Source organism: Accipiter gentilis, chromosome 11 (genome assembly GCF_929443795.1).
Source record: "Accipiter gentilis chromosome 11, bAccGen1.1, whole genome shotgun sequence".
NCBI classification, from domain to species: domain Eukaryota; kingdom Metazoa; phylum Chordata; class Aves; order Accipitriformes; family Accipitridae; genus Astur; species Astur gentilis.
Genome location: NC_064890.1, coordinates 14,066,350 through 14,094,238, shown reverse-complemented (window position 1 = coordinate 14,094,238; position 27,889 = coordinate 14,066,350). Strand labels below are relative to the sequence as shown.

General features: G+C 39.8%; 1 protein-coding gene across 1 annotated transcript; it reads left to right on the top strand.

Moving 5' to 3' along the window:
* The first annotated feature begins 6,403 nt into the window (after positions 1–6,403).
* On the top strand, positions 6,404–27,854 carry NAPEPLD (N-acyl phosphatidylethanolamine phospholipase D). The gene is made up of 5 exons (XM_049814149.1): positions 6,404–6,633; positions 18,067–18,379; positions 24,435–25,081; positions 26,116–26,230; positions 27,530–27,854. The coding sequence occupies exons 1-5, from the start codon at positions 6,425–6,427 to the stop codon at positions 27,653–27,655; spliced, it is 1,410 nt and encodes a 469-aa protein (XP_049670106.1). The 5' UTR covers positions 6,404–6,424; the 3' UTR covers positions 27,656–27,854.
* The last annotated feature ends 35 nt before the right edge of the window (positions 27,855–27,889 follow it).

The following is a 27,889-nucleotide window of genomic DNA, read 5'->3' as shown; positions in this document are numbered from 1 at the left end:
ATTTTATGTTTCTATGTGGCTTTGTCTTTCCCCATGTGCTCTGAAAGTATATGAGTAAACAGTGGCCCCAGTTCTTCCATGACTATCACTGGTTTTATTCTGCATTGTTGTCAGAGGTATTACGACTTTAAACTCAAAAATGAGACAGATAGTGAATTCAAAGAAGTTGTTCCAATCCTAGGATCTCTGAATAGGTATGTCACTGTTTAGAAGGAAATAAATGTCTATGAACCTCCAATATAGTCTAAGACTTCAAAGGTGTTATGTTCAAACATGAGAAGGAAGAGACAATTTTAACACTCTGCAGCTTTATAGACAGCTTTTATAAAGCATGTAGAATAAATGGTTGGACTGACTGTCGCACTCCCATGATCAGCTCATCGCTATTGGTGCACCCCCACCCCCAAAATCATCCTGAGAGCAAGCTATTTGGGATACTGCTGGTGAGAACTGAGGCCTGTGCTTACTATCAGCATTCTCTTCAGGCAGTCTAGATACTCCTTCTGCAGATGTACGCAGCCTGGAACACCCTCAGCCAGCATATTTTCACCATGAAGTTCGTAAGAGTATATTCTTCCGTACTCTCATAACATGCCTCCTTCCTTTCCTACACATTTGCATCTTATCCCTCTCTGAGCAGTTTGTTGTACTGCCAGTGCAGTAGCCCTCTCATTTTGCAGGCTGATCATATGCCAAACAAGGAAGTGGTGTCTTGGCAGGATGAATTTTCCTCCCATATTCCAGAGGACGCACAACAGGCACTTTCTGCCGAAGGGCTACATTCACAGCCATGAAGGCAGTCAGATGATCTTAAAGACCCACTAAGACCCAGCATTGGGGTCGTCAGATGATGCGTTCTGCCCCACAGTAACCCACTTGCTCTGTGGTGAATAAAAGCACAGAGCTAGAGCCAAATACTTCTTAGAGACACAAAAAGTGAAACCACAGAGATAGAAATGGCATGAGAATAAAGATTATTACATATACGGACAGCGATCTTGTCATACCCGAAATTAAACTAGAGGGTATAGTTAAGATCTTAGCAATGCACGTGGGTCAAGGCAATCTCAAGCACAAATACAGGCTGGGTGATGCGTGGACTGAGAACAGCCCTGAGGAGAAGGACTTGGGGGTATTAGAGGATGAAAAACTGAACATGAGCCAGCAATGTGCACTCACAGCCCAGAAAGCCAGTCACATCTCAGGCTGCATCAGAAGAAGCGTAACCAGCAGGTTGAGGGAAGTGATTCTCCCCCTCTACTCTGCTCTGGTGAGACCCCACCTGGAGGATTACGTTCAGCCTTGGAGCCCCCAGCATAAGAAAGACATGGACCTGCTTGAGCAGATCCAGAGGAGGGCCTTCTGAGAGAAGATGCTCAGAGGGCTGGAGCTTCTCTCCTATGAAGACTGAGAGAGTTGGGGTTGTTCAGCCTGGTGAAGAGAAGGCTCCAGGGAGACCTTATAGCAGCCTTCCAGTACTTAAAGGGGGCCTACAGGAAAGCTGGAGAAGGACTCTTTAACAGGGAGTGTAGTAAAAGGACAAGTTTTAAACTGAAAGAGGGTAGATGTAGATTAGATATTAGGAAGAAGTTCTTCACTGTGAGGGTGGTGAGGCACTGGCACAGGTCGCCCAGAGCATTTGTGGATGTCACCTCCTGGCAGTGTTCAAGGCCAGGTTGGATGGGGCTTTGAGCAACCTGGTCCTGTGGAAGGTGTCCCTGTCCATGGCAAGGGGGGGTTGGAACTAGATGATCTTTAAGTTCCCTTCCAATCCAAACCATTCCATGATTCTATGAACAGCCAACATTCACATTCAAGCCATGGCACTATGCATAAGAAATGCTCCCTTAAATAAAGTATAGTCACAAACTCAATCCATTTTAATATCAGTCTAAAATGATTGTTAGAGGGACAGTTTTCAGTAATGCATTTAGACACAAAGGAACAGTTTGTCATCATCTTGCCTGCAATGAAAGCAGCACAATGTTCTACAATTTTTAATTCACAATTAAAAGTCAAGACACTCATAACAACCTAACTGTGTTAGGAGCTAGCCTACATATTCTTATTTTTTTCTCCTTTGTACATCCGGAATCTCTTTTTCCTGTTTATTAAACCTGTTACTGTATCTTGTGCACCATTACAAATTCAATTGCAAAAGGACAAGGATTTTTCATTCTGCGCAGCACCAGTCACAAGGGAATCTGGATGTGATCAGGCCTTTTAGACACTGTAATTGAATTTCCTAGATAACTTTTAAATATAGTAATTTTGCAAAATGTTATGCAATATTACAATACATTATCCAGTACTGACTGTAACAGCATCATCTCATGGTAGCGCTTGTTCACAATGACACTGCCAAGATTCACCAATCTTGGAAACAAATGTAACAACTTTATTTTCCCCTGCGATACATGGTTAAATCTCAAAATCAGATGTTGTCTAAGGCTAGATGCATTCCTGTAAACTATGGCATGGGTCTGGACGTTGCCACACTTTAATAACCATGAAATTGCTAGCAAGGTTGCTAACTCAGTTTTGACTCATGCCAACGAGCATTCTCCCAGATAGTCCCCAAGCATGCTTCAGGGATTAGTGTGGGCTAGGGAAGACTTTCAACAGCAATTTTGATGCAGCCAACTGCTCTTCAGGGCTAGGAAGGTTTATCTGTATGAAAATACATGCATTGTAGAATTTGGTGTCAGGGCTGGAGAATGCTCCTGTTACTAGTACAGCACAGCCTAAATGTCTCCACCAGTTTTGTCCCCTAAGTAGAACTTAAAGAGATACCAGCTAGGCATCAGAGAGTATTTCACATAATATTTAGAAGCACATTTTGTTTTGTTTTAACTGTAGTTCATAAGTTCCTTCTCTGTAGTCCTAAAGATTGTCAAATTCTTTATCATGTAAGAGGTTTGGATTTGTAATGGTAAATGAAACATTTACAGTCATTTCATTAAGTATTGTATATCAATTACATATCAATTTTGTAACTAAGGCAATTCAATGTTTTGATTAAACACTACTGTGAGGCATTTTATACCTATATGTGTGTATATATATATAAATACATTAGCTGGTTGTGTAACCCTCTTTCACAGGGTAACTTAATATCCAACATGATTTGAATGTCTGCTTGCCTCTGCCTACAACAGGTGCCAAATAATTTCTCTCCAAAACAGTGTGGATACCATAAGGGTGGTCTCTTCTCCACACTGTAATTAGAAAGGCTAGGCTTTTTGATTATGTCCCAATATGGGCCAGTTTTGCCAGAGAGGGTTTTACTAGCCTAGTAGAATTTCTTTTGGTGCAAAACTTCTGCACTAGTAAAAATTTCAGTATAGCTAATATTAGAGTGGTGAAAAACTTCTTTGCTAGGGTAGTTTATTTCACTGAGAGATCCAACACAAACTGTTCCAGCAAGTGTGCTCTTTTACTGCCATAAACTGCATCTGCACTACAACATTTAACATTGCCTAGTATATAGCAAGCCTGAGCCTAAAGGGATTTTGGACTATGACTTGGTATTCTAAGATGGAGCGAGAGATGGTACAACATTTTTTATTTTTTTTATTTAGGAGGATTTTCAATCAAGTTAAGACAGCTCAGTTATAAAGCTATAAAAATTTTAACTATAAGAATTCCTACTTTTTCCTACTTTAGATTGTGCTTCAGTTACTGCCCAAGACAATGAGTATCTTGCTTTCACACAGCTTATGTCAACCAACTAAATTAAGCTTTGTGAAGAAGATATTAATTCTGTACTTTAGAGATCTAAAAAAAAATACTGATAAACTTCAGTTGCATAGAAGGTTAAACTCTTCATCAAAAGAAGTTTTATAATCAAGTCAGTTGAGCTGTCCTGCCCATGATTAATGCATACACTATCACCAAGGGAAAGACACTACTGGAGATACAATTCATTAAATACTAACTGCGATTCTAATTAAGATATAGGTTGCTATATTAAGCAGATTAAGCTATGTTAAGGAACTTATCCTTCTGAGTGGTTAATGAAATGATATACCCCAAAAACTTATTCAATAAAAAAGCTGTTAAATTTCACTGTGAGAAAATAAAATACACTGACCCCAAAATAACCTCACTTTGCTATCCCTCAGTATCTGTGCCTCTCTGAGGTAGAAAGAAGCTCCCAAATCTTTTTTATTTCCATATATAGTGGACAATATATAGGGCCAGTCTGAGTAGTAAAAATGCCAGGAATGCATGCCACTGAAGAAAATAAAATTATTAAAACTCCCTTTCTTAAAACTAGGTGTCAAGCAAAAAACTCTTACCTCATGCACAGATGGCTGGAACCTTCCCATTTGCTAGTAACTTCTGGCCTCCAATTCCTGCAGGATCCTAACGTCAGTCCTCTAAGGTATTAGAACATCTGGGGTGTATTAAGAGTCAGAAAGATCTCTGTTCTGGGTTTACCCAACTATTTGAGCACAGATGTCCCACTGGGACTTTTCCTGAGTTTAAATGTGTTTATGTGCATTGAAAGATCAAAACCTACCAAAGCAGCAAGACTAGACTGAGATCTTAGTTGGCTCATGGGAATACTGAAACAGTAAACTAGTTTAAAATACTGGTTCTGTTGAAGAGCACCTCTGAAGTTGAAGTTTCTCATGTTGTGCACACTGGCATGGCAGAGTAGGTAATAGGTGCTGATACACATTTCTAGTGGTGTCAGAAATTACTTGAATCACCATGTAATTCTTCACCAGTTGTTACACCAGAAAAGAGATGTTTCTCTTTCAAATTGAAAACTCCACGCTGCACAGACACCAGTTGTCTGCACTTACCGCCTCCAAATGTTGACATCTGTATTTGTAATACAGACAAAATATATTTACTAAAGCAGAGCCTCCTGAACTGTGGCTTTTGCAGTGCTGGTGACATACAAACTACTTTCAAATAACATGTGGAGGCAGGTCTGCCTACCAGGAGATATTCAGCTGAAGTATAGGATGAGCATCCCAAATATGCTACCGTTGGCAATCAGTTACTACCAGCCTAGAGGCGCTTACCTGGTGGCTTACAGAAATGTCTATATATAGGCGCTAATCATTACTAACTGTTAATGGTGATTGATCAGAGCTGTGGAGAGCAGCTTTATCATCTAACTCATTTAGTAGGCCTTAGAGTCCATAAAGTAACAGTAGAAATAACTTCAGTCAATATCAATTTGTGTTTAACAATGTATAAGTAAAAGTCATTGCTACTACAAGGCCAGCTTAGCATTAGACATACTGATAGGAGATGAAACGATCAGGAAATATCAGGTGAGAAGAGCCAGAAGTAAGAAATAAATTAGGATTTTCCACTGGCAAAGGTCAGCAAATCTGCCTGACCATAAGCAACTAATACATGTCTTCCTCATACAGAACAAGATAATTTAGTAGTATTACCCTTCCTTTACCTTACAGAGACTAAGAGAATGATAGATTAATGATAGGAAGGGCAAGGCTCGTATTTCTAGCTTCCCAAGACCTACCTTGAGAACTTGGCCTCTGAATATAGGTAAGATTTCTTCACCAATAAACTGGACATCCATTCCTGAGCATCAAGATAAAATGTACATAAATGTGTTATCAGAGCTCCAGATAGTCTTAGACTTCATATTGCTGCTGTATATATATATTTCTTTTATATCACAGCTGTATAGCTTTGCCCTTTACCTTCCACTGTATTTTGTGCTTAAGGAGGTAAGGAAAGAGTAAACCCATACATATTTATTTCCGAGAACCTAGTTTCTCTGGATCGGGTGCCTGAAAATCCCTCAATTCCCAGCCCATCGGCTGGAGTCGCGTGGGAACTATTCACAGGTGCAAACAGGGTGTGAGGTGATGGCTGTAATCCAGCACGTGAGGAAATTTGGGCATGAGATTTAACTTCCTGACGTAGGGGAAATGGCCACGGGGATACAGGGGCCTGCGAGCTGGGCTGCTCTGTGGGGCGCGGGGGGTCGCTGACGGCCACGAGTGGCCTCACCTCCCGTGAGTGCCGGTACCCCCCGGCGATGGCGGCACCGCTTCAGGTTCCTGAGGAAACCGAGTCTAGGAAACTTTTCACGGCAGCACCAGGTGGTCGGAGCATGCTCGTACTCCCAAATGGGACCGCGGGCAGCGTTTAGCAGCCCTCGGAGCCCGCCAGGAGCAGAACCAGAGCCCAATGCTTCCCCTTCCCCGGTACCGACGAGCAGCCCGGCCTCCAGCGGCAGCGACGCGCCGGCAGCCCTGACGCTGCCCCGCCACGGCTCCAGGCCCGAGGGCGTCCGGCCGCCGCGGCTCCCTCAGCGCCGGCCCTCCCCTCCCCCGCCGCCATCTTGCTAAGGCGCCGCCAGGCGGCCCGCCGCCGCCGTGAGCCCGCGCACCCCCGCGGCCGGCGGGGCCCCGCTGGGCGCGGGAGCGCCATGGTGAGGAGCAGGGCGCTGTGGAGCTGCTGCCTGCAGCTCGCCGCGCTGCCCTCGGCGGCGGGCTGGTCAGGTGGGAAGCCGCAGCCGTTCAACGGCTCCTGCTGGAGAGCCGCGGAGCCGCCGCGGAGGGGGTGGAGCGGCACTATGGAGGAGGAGGAGGAGGACGAGACTCCTCAGGGGCAGCAGCAGCAGCAGCAGTCCGGGAGGTGAGCGGCTCTCCGGGGGCGGGGGGTCGCTGCCCCCGCGCCTTCCTCTGGGCAGGGAGGGACCGAGCCGAGCGGAGCTGAGCGGCGGCTCCCGCCCCGAGCCCGTGCGGAGGAGAGGCACCTGCCCGACCTGCCGCCTTCGAAGCCCGGCTGGCGGCCGGGGGAAGGGGAGCCGGGGCAGCGCGGCGCCGCGCACCTGCTCCGAGCGCGGGAGCGGGGCTCGCCGGGCGTTACGGTACCGGGGTCCCGCCGGCTGAGCGGGGCGGGGGCGGGGGGGGACGACGACGACGACGACACACCGGGCTGAGCCGCCGCGGGAGGCGGTGGGAAGCGGGGCCGAGGCGGGGAGCCCCGCCGGCGGCATCGGGGCAGAGCGAGTGCGGGCTTCCGCTCGGAAAAGTTCGGCGGTGGGCGAGGTGCCCGGGGCCGGCGGGCCCTGGTTCCTGGCCGGAGAGGAGTTGCGTGAGCCGGCGCTCTCCCGCGCTGCCTCGGAACCCTGAGGTGGGTGCGGGCTGTCTGCGGCGGCGGTGCTGGCGCAGCGCGGGAATGGGGCTGCCGCCGCCCGGGGGGGGCGGGCGGCCCCCGAAAGGTGCCGCGGCGGTTAGTGACAAATCGCGGCTAGCGCCGGCTCCAGAAACACTCGGGACCGGGAGATCCTTTCACACCGGTGAAAGAAATGCCGGCGGCTAAAGTCCCACCGCCTTCCCCCGCCCTCCCCGCGGCAACGCTTTCGGTTCCCGTAAATTGACAGTAAAATATGCTGCAGTAGCGCTCGGAAAGAAACAAGTTATATAATCGCCTACAGAAAAGCCCCGACGAACGCTTCATGGTATTGACGGTTTAGTGGATGTTTTCCTTCGGGAGAGACGAACCGCCAGCGTTGGTCGCCAGCGTTTTTCTTGCCTTGTATAGCGCGAGGTGGAAGGCATTAACAAAGTCCTTTAATGTAATTAGTTCGGTGAAATAATCTCAGTGATCGGCAATTACCTCTAGTAAGGATATAGGGAAAGTATTTGTTGAATGTCTTGACGGAGTGCAGTTAAGTTCGTGTTAAACTTCTGCAGAAGTGGGGGTTTTTTTTCTAGTGATGATTATGATTTCTTACTCTTCTATTTGCTAAATGGCAATTATGAAGCAAGTTTTCAGTTTTAATACTTAGATATTTTTTTCTTTATTTTTCAAGCTACACCAGCTAAAAATTAAAGAAAGTGACAGGAAAATCACTTGTGTCTTCTGGCAAAAGACCCTTGAAAAGTGTCATGTAGTTTTCAATTCACAGTAGCAGCTTCATCAGTTAGTAAAGTAGGAAGCCTGACTCATTTTATAGATGAGACTTACAAGAAGAAATAAGATTTTTTTATCTTATTTATGCAAGAATTATTGCAGCAGTTGATTTAGAAATGCCCAAAATCATCTGAAATTGAAGAACCTGTCATGAAAAGATAATGGCAGTTTTGAATACCTGGAGACTGGAAGGCCCTGCCTGATTCATTTGCTGTGATGGAGAAGATGTGTTCAGGAGGGCAGGAAGTAAGGGATGATGGTGAAACTGTTCAAATATAACTAACAGTTAATTAGGTTTCAGCTTGGCCCAAATCAAGAGACTTGCAGCCTTTTCAAAAGGAAGCAATTAATTATTATTATTGTTTTCTTCACTTGTATTAACCAAGTAGATTTGAAGAATTACCTCAGTAGAAATCTGCTGTTTCCTCTGAACCAAACCTGCTAATTCTCCATTCAGAAATAACTTTTTAAGTTCTTTTCTGCAAATGGGAAGGCAGTTGTTTTGTCTGTGATGAGAAGAATGGAAATGCTGCCATATTAATTAGTGCCTGTATATAACACCCACTGTGAAATTACTTTTTACTTTTGTCACATCTATGAAACTCTTCCTGATCAGGCTTTAATTTTTTTCAGTCAATTGCTTTAAGTATGTAGCTTGCAGTATGCTGGCTAGCACTGTAATCAGAATCGTACTTCTAATATACTCAGAGCCAGGACCATGGTAAAAATCTTGTGTCTAAATGCAGCTTTCAGTAAAAAGGATTTTTCTGTAAACCAGATGTTGCACTTGGTTTGAATATTCTTAGAAAATCTAGGAAAGAAGTTACATGTTATTTACTGTCTGCATTTAATATCTTAGTATTTAGCAGAAGGGGTGATTTGGGTTTGAATAACATACAACTGCGCCCAAGCAGATAAACCTTACACAGCTGTTAAGCAGAGAGAATTGGGCATTACCAAGTGATGCTATGAAAACACTTTGCTGCTGTTGTGTGTCTCTACTGTGAAAAACAAGGTTTAATAAGATGTTATGTGAGTGAAAAGTCAAGTGGTAAGGAATGTATATCAAGATGTGTATCAAGATATTTTTCTTGTGTAAGACCTGTTACCATGGTTGGAGCTGGTAGAGCTACTGTCTGCTGAGTAAGGCTTATGATAAGATTTCAGTTTTTATTGCTTATAATATTTGGAAATAGTTTCAGTTGTTTAGGCAGAAATGTCCCATGCTGTGGACTGGTTTTTGAGGGAGGGTTTCAGTGAGGTTCAGCTGTTTCTGAGAATAACGAGATTGTGGCAGTAACAAGTTGTTTATGTGTGTCTATTTAGGTGTGTTTAAATGAAACACTCTGTCTCCTTAAAACACCTACGTATTTAGGATGGTGCCTTGAAAATTAGTAGATGGTTCACATGTGTGTTGGAAATGTGCCTTGACTCTTCTGTAAGAAAAAAACAACACAACAAACCAAACAACTTTTAATATTAACACTTCTGTTGTTGACTAACAACCAAAGCACTTTGCATTTCCTTTAGAGTACATGAAGAGACATCATAATTCAGAGTCGTGAGGATATGGTAGAAGGCTGGTTATATATAGGAAAAAGGTTTGTCATGAAAAATGTTAACATGTTGTGATGTTTCCAGTTTCCTTGGGATTTGTGTTTTGCTGTGTCTGGTGTTCTGCCACTTGGAGTTTCTTTTAATTGCTGTGTTACAGTTAAAGAACCATAAGGGTGCTGTATCGCATATGCTTTCTGGCTTTCCAGTATGAAGTTTTGGAGGTTTGAAACTTTATATTTGGAAGGCTGATGACCTTCTAGCTTAACTCATGTGAAAGATGGTCTTTGAACAGTGGCATTCATGAAAAACATATTTTTCAACAAAGCAAAAATTCTGATTTCTTTAACTGACCTGGAAATGATTTGTTTGGATTTCAATAAATTTGAAGTCAAATGTTATAAATAGTTCTATAAAATCCATATATCTATGGGGTGTGTGTACATACATACGCAGACAGAGGAAGAGAGAGAGTGTTGTTGGGACAAGAAAAAGTTGAGCTTATGTTGAAATCTAAGTAGATTTAGAAAGAATTTAGGGAAATACTTTTATATTGCAGAGAAGTAACATTGGGTCCTATGTGCTTGGACTTTGAACTGCAGAGAGGGAATGAAATAGACAAACATTTAAGTATGTATATAAACAAAATTGTATGACTGTGTATTAACTTAAGAATAAAAACTAGTTTAGTGCTTGGGCGTTGCTGTGCTTCCTGGACAACTGAGGTTTTATAGGGTTTTAAAGGATTATTGTCGGTCTGAGTCTAGAGAAAGTTTGCATAGGAGTTTGTTCCTTTCTGGCTTGGAGAGAAAAGGAAAAAGAAAATTAAAAGGCTTAGTAAATGAGGTGGAGATAGCAATTGTGCAGTTGCAGACATAAAAGTGCCAGAGTTATTACAAATGAACTGGTTCAGATCCTGCTTTGCCACGTGGATCCTATGGATCAAGGTTTTAACGTACTTTCTATGCACTTTTATGGAAACAGTTCTTACCTTGCTTCTATGGCCATGTGCTGCAAAGGAAATCAGTTTTCTCCTATAGTATGTTCAAGTGGAGCCTTAGTTTCATTATGTGTAGTAGTATTTATTTTTAGTCATATCTAATTGACATAAGATGTTAGATGGGAAATCTTTACCCTCAGGATGAGGTGCAAGCTTGTACAACTTTAAAACTTTGTTTTGGTTAAGAAAAACATGTGCTAACAGCTTCAATGTTACATAATAACTTAAAATACTAAACCCAAGATGCATAGGCTGTTAATGCATGGGAGTGGCTAAAGTGTGTTTATAAATGCTGAACTTTAAAGTTCAGTTGTTTTTTTTCTAACAGTAAGCCCCATCACGGAAAGATTTGCCTCTGTTATTAACTGCAGTCACATCAGTAGACCAAATGAAACTAATGAACTACTCATTTGCATAAATACTTACAGGAGTGGAGCTGGTGCCAGAACACTAAAGTTGGGGTTCAGATCCTGTAGCTGGGTTGGTACAAGTTTCATGTTTGCTTTTTTGGAAAAGCTTTATTGAAATTCTGTACAAGTGTGAAGAGCCATCCATGGAGATTATTGTTGCTGTTGGAATCCACAGTTTATCTGCCCAGCTGTGTGCATGTGCTACCTTCTCTTATTTTTCTGTTGATTTTAAAAACTGTCTGCATTTGATTTGTGATCCAGTTATTGTCTTGCATACCATAACACAGCTGTAACACACAAACCTTGCTTCTGTATGTTGTCACTCTGAGTCCTTCAGGGCAGGTAGGAAAACTTTCATCCCGGCTCTTGCGTCTTCAGCATTCTTCCCTGCACATTAAGTTGTCATATGAAATTGGTTGTTTAGGGAGAGCAAAGGAAAGCACTTTTTGTTCCAGTGTAGGGAAAATTGACTCCTGCTTTCCTTTGGTGACTGCTTCAGCAATAGCATAGAATTACACTGCTCTTGTGCTTAATCATAATGATAGTCTAGGCTGCTCTTTTAAATGCGATGGCCATATGCCAACTTTCGGATGCTTTTATTCAAGACTGCAGTAAAAGATGAGGGTAGAGAGGGAAAAAACTTAATTTAATAGGCCTGTCTAGCTAAAGGAATTGGTTACTGGGTCTGTCATCTTGTCATCTCTGTTAACATGTGTGGCCCCTATGGACAACTACCGTCATATCAGGGGTCATAACCTAAAGAGAATATGCATGTAACGGAAGACTTCTATAATATTAAATACAGTTCATAAACATGTTTGGGAACTACAAAGTGCTCATATTGGACAGGGACAGTCAGCTGGGACACCTGGAAACAAAGGAAAAATAGTTATGTATTGTCCCAGTTCTAGGAAGAGGCTTCTTTATGCAGTTGATACAATGCCCATAGCTGATCAGATTTAACCCAGGGTTGAGAAATAGCTGGCTCCAATTGCTACTGATGGACCTGACTCTAAAGCCTATTTGCGTTTGTATCCAGAGGCATATAAGGGTGTAGCTGATAGGCACTTGTAATGGCTATGAATAATTTTCTGTTGGTTTAGTTCCCCTAATGAATGCCAGGAAAGTAGAGGTTGGAATGTGTAGTGCCCAGAGTGGGCTGCCTTTTGGGTGGTAGGTAGCTATTGAATTTGCATGGTTATAATACAAAACATCACTCTCGGAAGAGGCAGCCGGAGAGTTTAAGCAGCATCAGTACTAAATGTGAATGAAATGTTGGCTAGGGAATAGATTGAAATATATTAAGTGTAGGGGGAATCGTTGAAGCTAACTTGGTGGTGTACGTAACTGAGCTACACTGCGTGAATTCTAAATGGAGGGTTTTTAATGAATTACTTTTTTATAGCAGCACTGGCATGAGTAGTTTTTGTTTACAACAATATATTCCTGTTCTCACCCTTCCCTGTCCTAGCCAGTTTGTTGGTACAAACACTTGCCTGGTTACGCAGTGATGCAGGTGAAAATTAAGTGCTTCTCTAGGGGATGGGAAGGTAAGAAGTGACTATCAGCTAGATCAGTTTATCGAACTAATTCACCATGTGGATGCAAATGTTTGTTTTGGCAAGCCTGAGGGAGTAATGCGGGCAGAAATGGATTGGCTCATGGTGGTGACTGCTTAAGTAATACAGCTGTTGTAAGAATATGCCTAACAACAGACGACCGTGGGTAAATGCTTCACATTTGTTTTATTTGTAACTAATTTTTTTTCTCTGTTATGTCTAAATAAAACTTTGCTTTGTTTTACTGTTGATCTTCAAAACTAGGTAAGAATGGTAAAGGATTCATCCTAATTCTATGGCGTTGTTTATGGAGAGAGATGTTTCTGTTACCAACTTGGTTATTCATCTTTCTTGAATGGTACACAAGATCACTGCAGAGTCAGGATACTTACAGATCTGCTGAGAACAAAGAAGAGCTGGGCTGGCAACTTATAGCTCTGCTATGAAATGGGTGCATCCAAGACTGGAAGGTGGCTGTAATAGCATGGATTTTTTTTTGCTTTGTGGATGTTTGGAAAATATGGAAATAGGATATCACACAGAATCCCAAGCTGGCTGTTGAAACACCAAATAATTTGAATGGCAATTTCTGCAATGGTTGTTCTTGCTTGCAACTTTTAATGGGAAATCCCAAATAATAAAAGTATTTATAGATCAGCTAGCTGCAAGCTTGAGAGATCTTCTTTGTGTGAAATCATAAGACCAGGAGTGTCTGGAATAATTGCTGTTGCAACTGCTGTTGCCATCATAAAAAAAAATGTATAGTGAAAGAAAACTTCCAGGTTGTGTAGCAGTATATGGTTTGCAGAAAGGTCAGATTCTTGCTTTGGTAGGTCTACAGTGGTGTGGTGAACAGCCTGAAGTACTGAACAATAAAAGTTGAAGTGCATTCAGAATTTTCCAGTCTGAAACTGTTCATTAATTAAAGCAGACAGTTTCAGACCTGAAGGAAAAATAAAAGCACAGCCAAAACTTAGCTGGCAGTCATTTGATAGTTGAGTGTGCGGGAGCCTTTTTTCAATGCTCCCTAGTGTTTGCAAATATTGCAAATACCTGACCTTTTAGCTGAAAACTTTTTTTTTTTAGTTTCAAGCCAAAAAGTGTGCTTTTTGCAGTCATTAAAAATATGCATATTGCAAGAAAACTTCCGAGTTGTGTGGCAGTATATGGCTTGCAGAACGCTCAGATTCTTGCTTTGGTAAGGCTACAGTGGTATGAATTTGCTAGGAATTGTGTGTTGTCCCTTTTAGGTGATGTGTAGTGTAGCCCAGTTCTGATGTAGTCTATACAGAGAGACAGTGGTTAGAAATTAACCTAACTGACTGCTTCAAAAATAGAGAAAACTAAGGATATTTGGAAAACTATGGAATGTTTGCAAGGTAAGTATAAAGTTCTGCGACTGTTGTTGGGTTCCAGTAAACCATAGCTTCATAATAACTCTTTCTTAAACTTTCTGGCTTATGGATTTGTTAGATAAGGACCACACTTCTGTGTAGAAAAGAGGGATAAGTCTGTTCTGGCAGACTTCACGGTTAGTAGCATGTCTGTATGCTTAGTAAGGGGTACTACATCCATTTCTTTTACGGAGCAGTGGATGTTAGAAGAGACTGGGTGGAAAACGTGAAGACTCGTACAGCAGATTCTATGTCAATGCATTTTTTCTTCAAAAAAAAGCTAAAATAATTTGGCTTGCAGCTCTGCTGTGTTTAAAAGACCATTTAAAAAGAAAAATTTTAATGTCAGAGTGCTTCTTGTAATGTATCCAGCCTTCTTTTGGAACAGAAAGTATTAAAATGTTTAGTTAAACTTTTAATTATTTTCCTAGATAAACAGAAGACTCAAAGCCAAAATATTTGTATCCAAGTTTTCAGTTATATAAGCAATGCTAAAATAAACAATTGACCCTAAACCTGTTGTCCTAAGGGCTATATCCTGTTTACAGGTGTAAGCCTGTTTACTGGGACATAAGACATGGGTTTTCCATGCCACGTCCTGCCTGATCTACCACTTCTCTCGATTTGTGGGTTACTAGGGGCCCATTAGTGTTTGGTGCTGGAAAACCAGTTATGTGAGCTCTGCATTTTGATTCATGTTAGGCTTCATTCTATTCATCAGATAGTGGTGTTCTTCCCCTCTGTCTTGAGTACCTTCTGGCCTCATGGATTTAGCATGACTAATGGTCTCCTTTAGTAGTTTCTATGTCTTTGTCCATTTCTTTTTCTGAATTCAGTTGAAACAGTGATGCATCTCTTAGCACAGAGAGGGTGGTTGCATTGGGTCTTGCCTGAGCCCCTATTACAGGTGGTGGCAATCCACTTGCCCTTGTTTGGGGATAAGTCACCTCATCCTGAAGGATGGGTTCCTTTTGTTAAGAAAGCAGTTTAATGCTTTTAAGTAGAATAGTAATTTTCCTCTTTGTTTAAAAGTGTGGAAAATAGAAGACTTCTTGTGAAACTTTACAATAACAAATATTCACCAAGGATATGACCCCTGCCCCTCCCAAGTGAACACAACTCTACTCCAGTTTGATTTTTGGTGTCTCCATCACTCATAATTTGGCTGGCAATCCAGTGCTTAAATTATTTCTCAAGTACCAAACTATTATTTTTTAGAGGGAAGAATTCAGGACAGCTGGATGAAAAAATCAGCTCATTTCTGATCGGGTGTTTTCTAATATTTAAAATATACCTGCCAAATCTCCTTGTCTGTAGAGGCTTTCTTTTGCAAAAGGTTAAGAATCTCCTTGGACTAGTAACTGGTTGAGTTTTATTTTAAGCTAATGATTGCTGGCTTTCAAGAAATGATCATCTACCTTTTTTTTAAATAAGAAAAATTAGATTTCTTTTACTGTATTCCATGAATATTCTAGGATATATTTTGCCAGTTTAAATGAAACAGAAATGAACTGGCAAGATTGATGCTTCAAAGGAATCTACAGTTCATCAGGAAAACTTTGTCAGTTAATTGTTTGTAAATGTGTGCCTTTCTTATGCATGTAAAAGGGTTTAAAGTGTTCTGTGAGCACTGAGGTCTTTTATCCCTTCAGTTGCTTATGGAATACTAAGGAAAAGTAATGTATGTGCATCATGTGGAAAATATGTTGGCAGACAGATACCTGCAGTGCCTTAAATGCTTTGGCATTGTCTTTGTTTAATCAGCATAGTTGATCCCTACTTCCCCTAGAGGTTTATACTTTCAGAATAAGATCAAAGGTTTGTATGAAAATTTAAGCACAAGTAGAATTCACCTATTTTAGAGATGAATGCATAGATAAACAGAAGCTTAAAAATAAAACCTTAGGCACTCCAGTCTCTAATATAAAATGTCTTGTAGGAACAATAATTATGGTAGTTATATATACTTAAAAATCAGACATCTGAGATGTTAACAGAAGAATTTCCTGGAATTAAGTACCTATCTGATTAAGCTTTTGTGATTTGTTTTCATGATGCTTTCTAGAAGAGAAACTATGCTGTGTCTGTATGCTTTGCTAAATTAATAAGCTGACTTGGCATTGAAAATGTTCTTTGAGGAATGCCAAAAAAACCCAAAGCAAACCCTCTTAAGTTAAAGTAACAGTCAAAATATCCACTACAATTTTGGGGGTATTCCATCTGCCTTTTTGTGGCACTGATTCTTTTTGTTACCATGAATGTCTGCTTAAAATGGTATAGAGCAAGATGGGTGGCTGTTCATTGAAGGCTGATTCCAGTAAATGTTTAGTGAAATAGAGAAAAAAGCCTAGGAGTATCAACAGTTAAATTAAAATTATGATGCAGATGTGGTATCTTATTGCTAAATAGAAAATACATAAATGAAGTGGTTTCAGTAAAACTATGGGGAAACTAGAGTACAAAGCAATTACATTATAACAAGATTATGACCAAGGGTACTATTTATAAAAAAAAAATTTATCAGCAATGTTTTCTGAACGTTATTTGTGCTTCTTTATCAGAAGTGAATTTTGATGTGTTAATTTTTGTCTCTACTGTATGGCAAAATAATGGTTATTTTGTTAAGAAAATGTCACAATATTTATCAATTGTGTATCTTTGCAACTGACACCATACTTTCTGTTTAGTAATCGATTGCAGCTGAAATAGCAGGGACAGGCTCTGCGTTTGAAGTTGGAGCATCACCAGTAAATGCATTTGGGTTCAATGTGATAACATTTCTTATATGTGTGTAAAATCTTAGCTGTAATGTTACAGTGACAATGTATTTCTTTTTCCCTGTAGTTATGAACTTATGAGGGGCACAGAGTTATGCAATTTCTAACAAAACTGTGGGCTTTAATTCTGTTCTCTGAAAATGTTGTTTGAGTGGACTGGCTTTGTTACCCCAGCCCAGTACTTCTCATATGAGTATACAGCTAAAGTTTGAGTATCTGAGTTAATGAAATAGTAGATAGGCTAAAACACAGGGTGGAGAGTTTTCTACAGGACAAACTTTACAATTTCTTATTAAAAATTATTCCTGCACCTAAGCAGTATATCATGCTTTCTGTTCATTACTGGTCATCTTCTAGTTTTTATCAGGTAGAGTTTGTAAGTACCAGAAAGTTGTGCACTCTTTGAAGTAGCACCCTATCTTTTTTAAAAAACTGTCAGAACAATGTATTTACTTTCAACTGAAATGTTGAAAGTAAATATAGAAACTGAGGTATTTAGCTTCAACTGAATTGCTTCAGGAACTTCTAAAATGAAATGGGGATTATTTTTTTTTCTACCTTGGATATCATGAGATGAATAGGACTCCATATTCCTAAACTCTGCAACACTTAAGTGCCATTTGGAATAAGAGACTCTGACTACTGAGTTTGCAGTTTTCCAAGAACTGTGCCAGAATTGTGACTTAACTGAGAAAAGCTTATTTCTATAATTTTCTCACTTTTTTATATTTCACAATGGAACTAAGAACAGACATTGCAGCCATGACTTATTTGAGATGTTCCAATTTTCTGTGGCCTTTCACTTGTCAGTTCAGTTAAATGTGTATCAAAATTGTATTTGAAACAGTTACTTTTACTGTTATTACAATAAGCTTTTCCTTAATTTTGGGCAACATGGGAAATAGGACCAAATGTATTTTGCATTCTGACTTTTCTGCATGTATGTGCATCTTGTCAGTGGAAGTAATGTGTTATTCATGCTACATGAGGCTGCTGCTCTTACTACAAACCAAGGTCACTATGTAGGCTAATCTTAAGGTATTGTATAGTTCCAGTGTTTCTTGGACAGGTTTGCAGGATCATATTGCATCAGGCACTAAATGTTGTAAGTTTCTGGAGGAACTTACTATTCTTCCAAAATGTAAATTAAGGAACCCTTCCCCCTCACTCTTGCAGTTGATAGATAATAGTGTTAGTATATGAAGTAGTGCATACCGGGGAGTAAAACTCTGCCTGAACTACAAAGAGATCTCATGTCTGCTTGCCACAGCATGTTTTTGAAGTCTTTTGTGTAATAGCAACTGTTTTAAAAGCATATTTTGTTGAGAAAAAAAAAATACAGTAGATCATAAAATGAGAAGGGCAGGTTTGTTTCTAATGTGTGTGAGAACATTCAACCTTATGAATGTTGATGTTAGTCCAAGAAAAGATTGATTAATTTAAAATTTATTTTAGTTCTCCTCAAAAAGATATGGATAAGAAAACAGATGAAGAGCAGCCTTTGACTGCATGTAACCAGTATCCTAAAGAAGCGGTGAGGAAACGCCAGAATTCGGGTCGAGGTTCCAGGGGCAGTGATTCTTCCAGGACCTCCAGGAAAAGCTTCAGGCTGGACTACAGATTAGAAGAGGATGTGACTAAATCAAAGAGAGGGAAAGATGGGAAATTTGTCAACCCATGGCCAACGTGGAAATCACCAACCTTGCCAAATATTTTGAAATGGTCCCTCATGGAAAAAAATAACAGCAATGTGCCATGCTCAAAGCAGGTAAATACATGAATGTTTGCTGTCCTTGATTTAGACTGCTTTTACCTCTCTTCTAATCAATAAAATAGGACAGTTTCTAACTAATACTTATTAGGCATCTTTTGGAGACTTTTCTAAGTTTTTTGCCTTTCTGATTTTATTATCAATTTATTCTTTTCAAAAAGTGGGTTAATACCTTTTGCCTCTTTAATTTTTTTCCTTCTTTCTGTTAGTTTCACACCCTTTGATTTATCCAGCTCAGTTTATATTTACAAAGCCAGCAAAAATGGCCCCCTAGCTCAGTCATAAATTACAGTTACACTCTTTCCTTTTTAATAGGTATTGCCTTATGAAGCATACTACTAACATCATTTGTATTGCATGAAATACCTCTGGCATGTCTCATTGTAAAAATTTTCACTTTTGTTTTTTTCTCCAGACTGCCATTTACTACATGCATTACACCTTTTTCATAAAAATGTAATAAATATTTGCTGTCATTTACTAATGGAAGTGTTTGCAAATCTATGTTTTTCTGTTTCAGTCCACAAGGAGAAAAAAATTGCATATGTTAAAACTAACCTGAGCAAGTATTTGTACTGAAATACTAAAGGTACAGTGCCAGTTTACTGGGATACACCATTATTTGTTCTTGGTGTATTGCTTCTGTCAGATATTGTATATAAAGGAGGAGGCAGGGGAAGCAGCCTCTGAGAGAAGCCTCTTTTCCATGAGGAGTAATGGATATTGGAAAGCCATGGGTTATCTTTGTGGCGCCAAGAAGTGTTACGATTGCTACAGTTTTGACAGTTAGGATTACTTCTCAGTGTATTTTCTAATGTATTGACTGCACTTTGGAAAAGCTGCGCTGAAGGGTGCAGAACCAGGGAAAGCATTTTTGAACAAATAGGTGTTAGTAATGCTTTTAAGCATACAAGAAGGCATGCATAAGCTATAAATCTCACAGTCAGTATTTAGCAAAGAGCTTACACTTTTCATTTTTATCTTATATGAATTATCTGTGAAGGAAGGAATTTGATCAGCTTTATGGACAGAAAAGCCATGTTACTTACTAACACATGATGGCCAGAGGTTTGGGGATTTCTCAAAGGATATGTGGCATGGAACATGTTTAAGGGAGAGATAATCTTGGTTGTAATTTTTCTATAATAATAATTGACTTCAGAAAGAAGCACAGCAAACCTATGTCGGTCTTGGGATCCCTTCCAACAATTTACTGTTTTAAATTTGGTGTCCTGCTTCTAGACATTATCTGCACCTTGTAGTAGTAGCAGTGGTTGTGCCTCAGTGTGTACAGCTTTCTAGGCAGTGTGCTGCATTATACTTTGGCCACATTTGTGTAAAATTCATGCTTGGTGTTTTCAGTTGTCTTTGACCACTGCCCTATTCCATATGTGTACAATAGGCTTCATATTTTGCCAGGACCAGTCAGAAACCTGGTTAGTGACTGAAGCACTTGGAAGGCAGTGCTAAGGTGTACTTCATAGTACAGAATATACAGCGCTCTGATGGTAGTGGAGAACTGCAGCACTCCCCTTTAATTTACAGATTATACCTGCAATAAAGGATGATTACAAAGAAATCTACACTGTACCGGTTGTAAAGCTGTCTGTCTGACCCAGTTGAAATTCATTCTGGACTAATTTTATTGCTTTGCATATGAAATTTTTTAGTTAAGTGCCTGCAATTATTCAGGAGCTCAGTGAAGTAAATCGGAAATAGAAAAACCTAGATAGGGATCAATGAAATGCACTTCTTGTTTCCTCAGCCATTTTGATGCTTGTACCAGCTATGTTCGTTCCACACCTAAATCAACCTGTAAAGCACTTCTGAGTTTGTTTAAAATTCAAACTAAGGGCTCCGTACTTTATTTAGCACTGTCAGATAGAATGTCCTTTGAGCAGACTACTACTTCAGTTTCCGCATTGAGTGTGCCTAGTGATACCCTGTTATGGTGGGCAGGTTCAGTTTATCTGTACCAAGTGCTTTGCATACGTAAAAAAACCAACCCATATTATGCAGGATATGTACTTCACTGTGTAAAAGCTATATGTATTATAATTGTGCCTTCACAAGAAGTCTATATCATTATCCAGAATGCATAGACTTCTTGTATTTTCATTACAGGCTTTATTAATAACTCTTTTCAGTGTTGTTGGAGTATCTTTAATTATTAGTTGTTGGATCAACAATTTAGATTGTTCTCATTTCTGTAAAATCCAGTGGTATTCCAGTATGCACTAAGCACCAAAAATCCTAAGCTAATTAGCTAGTCTTACCAAAGCCCGTCATGTGTTTCTTCTTGCCTTGTATTAGGAAGGAAAGAAGAACATGGGAGGGGGGAAGGGGAACAGCAGGAGGAATTTTTTAATTACTCCAGTGATGAAGATAAGACAGTATTAGGCACATTTTGCTTCTGTTGGTAGCTGATTTGACATTAATGTCGTGTCAAAGATCTGTTGTAAATTCTTGTAGTATTAATGTTTCTAGTTAGCCTGACAGAGAACAAAATGTACTATAGCAGGATAAAAGTTCCATAGGATTATGTATTTCATTCATTATCTTGTTTTACCCTGTTGTGTGAGTTTTAAGGATTTCATATGAAGTATACTGCCAGTAAAACTTGTGTTTTAATCTGAAATCTTATGAATTATGAGTCCTTATTGCTTTAAAAGGTAATTTTGGGGATTTTGGCATACTTTTGTAAAACATATAAAAAACAAACACAACCAAACCAACCCCAAACATAAAATCCATGCACTGAGAAGTAATTTCTTTAGCTATTTCCCCATGTGATTTACTATGATAGCTCAACAAAATGCCTGATTTCTGATCTCAGTCTCTAAGGAATCATTGATTTGGATTAGAGGCCTGTGTATCACAAACCTGCAGGTATTGTGCAGAGTCTGTGCTTTCCAAGTTACACTGCCTTTGTGCTCCTTGTTTGCGTTGAACTTTTGTTCACAGAATTTTATTTAAATAGGTCAGGTTACCAGTTGTTTGAACTGTGCTACTCTTTATCCATCTTCCTGTCTGTGTGTCCTTTACAGGTGCCTTTTTAAGTGATTAGTTCTACCTTTAAATCAACTATTCAAAATACTTAATAGTGTTGATCCTAGTGACATCCCTGTAAAGCATCTAATAGTGCAGATGTGTTGTGGTTTTACCCTGGTAGACAGGTAAGCCCCACACAGCAGCTCGCTTACTCCCCCGCAGTGGGATGGGGGAGAGAATTTTTGAAGGGCCAAAGTGCGAAAACTTGCAGGTTGAGATAAAGACTGTTTAAGAGGTAAAGCAAAAGCTGCATGCACAAGCAAAGCAAAGTAAGAAATTCATTCACTCCTTCCCATAAGCAGGCAGGTGTTCAGCCATTTCCAGGAAAGCAGGGCTCCATCATGTGTAATGGTTACTTGGACAGACAGACACCACAACTCCAAACATCCCCCTTCTTCCCCTAGCTGTTATACTGCTTAGCACAATGTCACGTGGCATGGGATATCCCTTTGGTGAGTTGGGGTCGGTTGTCCTGGCTGGGTCCTCTCCCAACTTCTCGTGTACCTACAGCCTACTGGCTTTGATGCTGTGTAAGCACTGTTCAGCAATAGCTAAAACATCACTCTGTTACCAACACTGTTTTGAGCACAAATCCAAAACATAGCACCTTAGGAGCTATTAGGAAGAAAATTGACTCTATCCCAGCCAAAACTAGTATAATATGTTTGAGTCCCAGTTAAGAACTCACTGTTCACATCTGCCAATTAGCCAGCTCTTCATCCATATAGTATTGTTTATTAATATTTCATGATGCTAATTTTAGAAACTAATTTTTGTCAAATGTCACCAAAAATAGTGGATTCATTTAGAGTTCTTAAAATAATTTGTCATCTACCTCTAAACAGCTACTTAAAAAGAACATTTTCCATAAAATACATACTTACTGACCTAAATTGCATTATGACAATTATTACATTTCATATCTGAATTTAATTTCTTTGATATAATCTGATTTGTTGATTTAACCACATGTAATTTGGTGGATTGTCCTAACTTCCATTTCTGAGTCAATTATGTTAGTTTTGTGGAACTTTCACTTTTTTTTTAATTGAAGTGTCACAATCTATGGTTCAGAATTCTGCTGCCAGAATGAAATAGAGGTAAAGAAAGTTATGCTTCTTTCTTGGAGAAGCAGCAGTTTGTCTCAGTCTAATACTCATACTTTGCTTATTTTTGTATGTATTAAGTGATTGTATTGTACAAACCTTACATTCAGCTTTATAGAAGGTTATCTATTTCTTGTTCCTGAACACAGTAGTGAAACTTTCAGTAGACATGTCTTGTCCATTAGTGCTCAGAAAAAGCAATTTCTTGAATGTTTTATTACTCACAGTAGAATTGCATGGGGGTAGAGGTGTATGTGTTTTGTTTTTTCCCAGTGTATGCCCTCCAAATCAATAAAATATTGTGGAGAGAGTAACTTCCCTGAAGCTGTCAGGACTGTTTCAGCAAGGGAAATCCTAGAGTCCTAAACTGTCACAGCATCAGCTGGACTTTAAGGGAGTGGGAGGTCAGCTCTTTACAAGCTTGCTCATAGCACTAATCTACTATCCTAGACCTAGAGAATGAGAGCAGCAACATTGCAGGTAGAACTTGACTAGGAACCAGAAGTGCTGGGACATCTGTGATTACTGGGGGAGAAGAGTGTCAGGAGTCTGTAGAAGCTGCCTAACCCAGGAAAAATCTTCTAAAGTGATGTGAGTTCAGACCAGAACGGTTTGGGAGGAGACCCTTAGACATGCTGTGTCAGAGATGGAGATGGTCAGGAACTCCGAGAGAACTTTTTGTTTGTTTGTTTTCTTAATAGGAAAACTCTTATTTATTTCATATAAGACTTCTGCATAAGTGTCTCAGCCAAACTGCAGTGAAGAATGTAACTCTGGTTCAAAATGAGAGAATGATTGGTGGTTGGATGATGAGTTTCACTAGATAATATACAGCCATGGCCTCCTTTGTGCCAACTTGAGGCTACACACAGAGTCAAATTTGGAAGCTGATTGAGCTGGAAGTTGTCTGTTTTCCTCCTCTGGATTAATGTGCAGCTGAATCAGTTCTCTGGCCCATCAGACTTGAGTATGGACTGCATAAGTATTGATGCTGGAACAAGAGGGGAGATGGGGGAAGGATTCCATAACTTTTTTTACACAGGAGTATATGGATTTAGATTGATTTGAAGTAATTAATGGGCCTGCATCCTGAACAGGGATGATCCGTATAGTGACTTATTCAGTAATAATTAAACTTTAATTACCTTGAAGGCTTCAATAAAACATCATGAGAAGCATAACTAAGTGCCCTAAGGTCCATCTTAAAAATGAGTTTGTGTTTTACGAATGTTCATTGAATTATTGGCAGGACAGAAAGAGAATTGTAAAAGCTAATATTAGGCAAGTGAGGTTAACCTCTGTGTGCTGCTCCTATATGTAATGGGGAGAGAGACAGAGGGTCTCCTAAAGGCTAATAGATCATCTTTTGAGGATGTGCTGTTAGGAATGTGGCATTCTCTTTCATCTGTGGGTTTGTGACTTATTTGTGCTAGGACTTAGGGGATGCATCATTTAGTTGCACAAGCTAAACTTGAGCATTTGTTACAGTAACTCTGTGTGTGTGTGTGTATATAGATATTCTTTTCCAGGTTGGAGAAGGTCAATTGATTACAAAGCCTTTCCAGGATGCTGTTAGTGCCTTGCAGTGCTTTCACTGCAATGCTTTCAGACTCTCTCTATTAGTAGGTCTCCTGGCCTGATGGGATACTCTTGAGCTCTCTCTTCTCTCTTGACAGAGAAGTGAAAATGTTACAAAAACTTAAGATGAAATTAGGAGGAAGTAGCTGAGAAAATGGTCATTAAAAAGGCATCTGTTTTGTGTTGTAGTTCTCTGCCTAAAAATATAAACAAAGCGCAAGTCTTGACTGTATTGATTTGTGCTTTGCATGTAGTTTTTGTTCCACAGCCAAGTACATTCTGAAATCTCTCATGCATATTGTGTTCTTTTTTGCTAGGAACTCGATAAAGAGCTTCCAGTGTTAAAACCTTATTTTGTTCAAAAGCCGGAACTTGCTGGGAAGACAGGAACTGGTATGCGAGTCACATGGTTGGGACATGCCTCAGTTATGGTGGAAATGGATGAACTTATATTTCTTACTGACCCAATCTTCAGCCAGCGAGCTTCCCCTACTCAGCTGGTGGGTCCCAAGCGCTTCCGAGGACCTCCGTGCACAGTAGAGCAGCTCCCCAAAATAGATGCAGTCATGATCAGCCACACCCATTATGATCATTTGGACTACAACACTGTAACGAGTTTAAATGAACGCTTTGGGAGTGAGCTGCGCTGGTTTGTGCCTCTGGGGCTCTTGGACTGGATGCAGAGATGTGGTTGTGAGAATGTGATTGAACTGGATTGGTGGGAAGAGAACTGCGTCCCTGGTCACGATGCAGTAACTTTTGTCTTCACTCCTTCTCAACATTGGTGCAAAAGGACTGCGACAGATGACAACAAGGTTCTTTGGGGCAGCTGGTCTGTCTTGGGACCTTGGAATAGGTTTTTCTTTTCAGGAGATACTGGATATTGTGTTGCTTTTGAACAGATAGGTAAAAGGTTTGGACCTTTTGATCTTGCAGCCATCCCCATTGGAGCTTATGAGCCAAGGTATGAAAAGCAAAGTTTGATCAAAATACATAAATGAAATTATATACTGATGACAAATACACCCAGAAGTGAAAACTGTAGCCATACTTTGTTAAGAATATACAATAGAATATAGAGGCAAAAGAAGGAGATTGCTGAGGCAAAAGGACATCGCTGAATGAAAAAAAAAAAAAAAAGCAGGCAATTGGAAGATGGAGCTGAAATCTCTAGGATGCTTGTCTCTGTGTGCTGTTCTTGGAGTTTTATTTCTTCAGTCTTAAGCACAGCAAGGATGAATCAGCTGACTTTCTTCCATGAAAAATGTTGAGTAAAAATCTGGAATTACTTTGTGGCTTTTTTAATGAAATAGCATCATTTAATCTAACCCATTTACGTGCACGCAATTCGCTACATTTTTCTCTTGTTTCAGTGTTTATGCTGTTTTTGCAACTTACCTGGAGATAAAGATGACTCCTTTATAGTGTGTGAAATATCTGCTTGTTTAGGCATCTATATCCTACTTATGATGGGGTATCTAAACTTCTAGATGATAATGCTCATATAATGCTGAAAGCAAAGCATGTATAGGCTGGGAAAGGAAGATAGTAATCTGAATAACATTGTAAAAATCCGGTATCTTTCAAGAAAGCAGAAGAGAGAACCTGGCAATTAACACCATTCCCTTAGGCTATCTTCTGAAGCACACACTTCTTGGTGTGTGTCGCTAACCTAAAATTTTTTCGGGGATGGATTTAAATCTATGGCCTTAATGCCTCAAGGCACCAGTAATATGTCCTTATACTATTAAAAATATAGATAAGAAAAAAATCTGTTTGAAAGGGGGAGTAAAATACATGAACTGTTGTTTCATGGTTATGTTGATATATGACTTGTTGAGTGTTCTGTATGTTTTTCAGATGTACATGCTCCATGATTTTTTGATTAGGTGGGCGTATTATTTTTTTTAGATTCTTTGCAACTTATCCAGTGAAAGTAAAGAAGAAATCTAGCACTGAATTAGGTGATACAAAAGAATTTGCTTTGTGTTTTCATAGGTGGTTTATGAAATACCAGCATGTGGATCCTGAAGAAGCAGTAAGAATCCATATTGATGTTCAAGCAAAGAAGTCTGTAGCAATTCACTGGGGGACCTTTGCTTTAGCAAATGAGGTAAATTTCAACACTATGCATAAGTTCAGATTTCCTGAGTACATAGTCATTAATGAAGCTTTGCTCATGCAGTCTCACCTACCTATCTGTAAATGTAAACTTAAAATGTAAACTTTGTGTGAGTGAAAAGTTGTTACTATATGTATTGCAGTTCAAAACAATGCTTAGGTTTTCATAACAATTATGTAAAGACTAAGATGAATTTGAAAGTTATTGAAACAAATGTGGAGGATTTCTGATCTCTGAAAGCTGAGGAACAGGAAAGGTGGGGACATGTATGCAATAATAAAAGTAAACTCAATAATAAAAGTAAACTCAGTGCATCACTTGGAGACAGTGAGAATTGCGTGCCTGTAGGTCAATACAGTATTTATTAATCATCTCTGTCTAGTAAGTAAATTGAATAGTATTTTTAATAGTTGATTCATAGTTAAATACCAGCAAGAATATGAAAACCTGAGTTATTCAGAGTTGCTGATTTTTTTTTTTTTTAAACACTACCACCTCCCCCCCACCCCCCCAACCCCTGCCCCCAAGTCCCTGCTTCTAATAAGGAGATTACTACACAGGTACCTTCACAGTGACTAAAAATGCATTGAAAGGGAAGTACCTACATCTACTTTGATACACCCTGTCTGGTAGCTGTTTTTCAACTTTGTTGTTGCATCAGTTGCACCACTTTATTTTATAAATCAGTCCCAATGCTGTTATCTGCATTCACCTGTTAATGTCATGTTTTCTTTAACTTGGATATAACATTTTCTGTCCACGATGCTTTCAATAAGATGTGTCACTAGTGGCCGCAGTACAAATACTACTGTGCATTTAGAAGCACAAAAAAAAGATGATTTCTCCCTGATGATGCCTTTTCTGAAATGTAACAAATATAACGAAATTACTTCAGGGGGACCTCATTGAAAGGGCAGTAGTTTTTTCAACAGTAGAGCTGACAACTTGGTTTTACCAAACGAGAGACCACGCCATCTGCTGACCTGCAAGCACTTCCTCCTCTTGCTGTGTTTCTGCTTCGAAGGGTTCTAGTTCAATACATTGAACACGACTGAATTTTGGATGACAGATTGTGCCTTGCTGGTTACTCTACAACTGTAAATCAGCATTCTTATCGTTTAAAAACTGAACATGAAAGTAAACATTTTAATTTGACAAATATCCTCCCTCCCCCTTTTTTAGGTAATGTTTAAAATGTAAGCCATTTCTTGTCCAGAGCAGTGATATCTCCCCCCCCCCCCCAATGCTGCAATGGTATCTTTTTCCTTCATATTATTCTTATTTTTCCAGTATTACTTGGATCCTCCAGTTAAACTGAACGAAGCTCTTGAAAGATATGGCTTGAAACAAGAAGACTTTTTTGTCTTAAACCATGGAGAATCACGGGACTTGAGTACCAATGATGGGTTTGAATAATGAAACAGTAGCAGTTCCTTCTAAGCCCTGTTTGATTTGAACTAGTAATTAACGTTACAAATATGAATATGATGTACTTACAAAGTAGATTTATTGGAGTGAATTGGATTTTTAGATGCCAGGTTTGTCAGTTTCAGAACTAAAACTTGCACAATAAATTTTACTAGTTCTGTTGTTCATAAATTTTGAGGGGTGATCTAAAAACTGGTTAATATATAAGGTATTGTCTGGGAA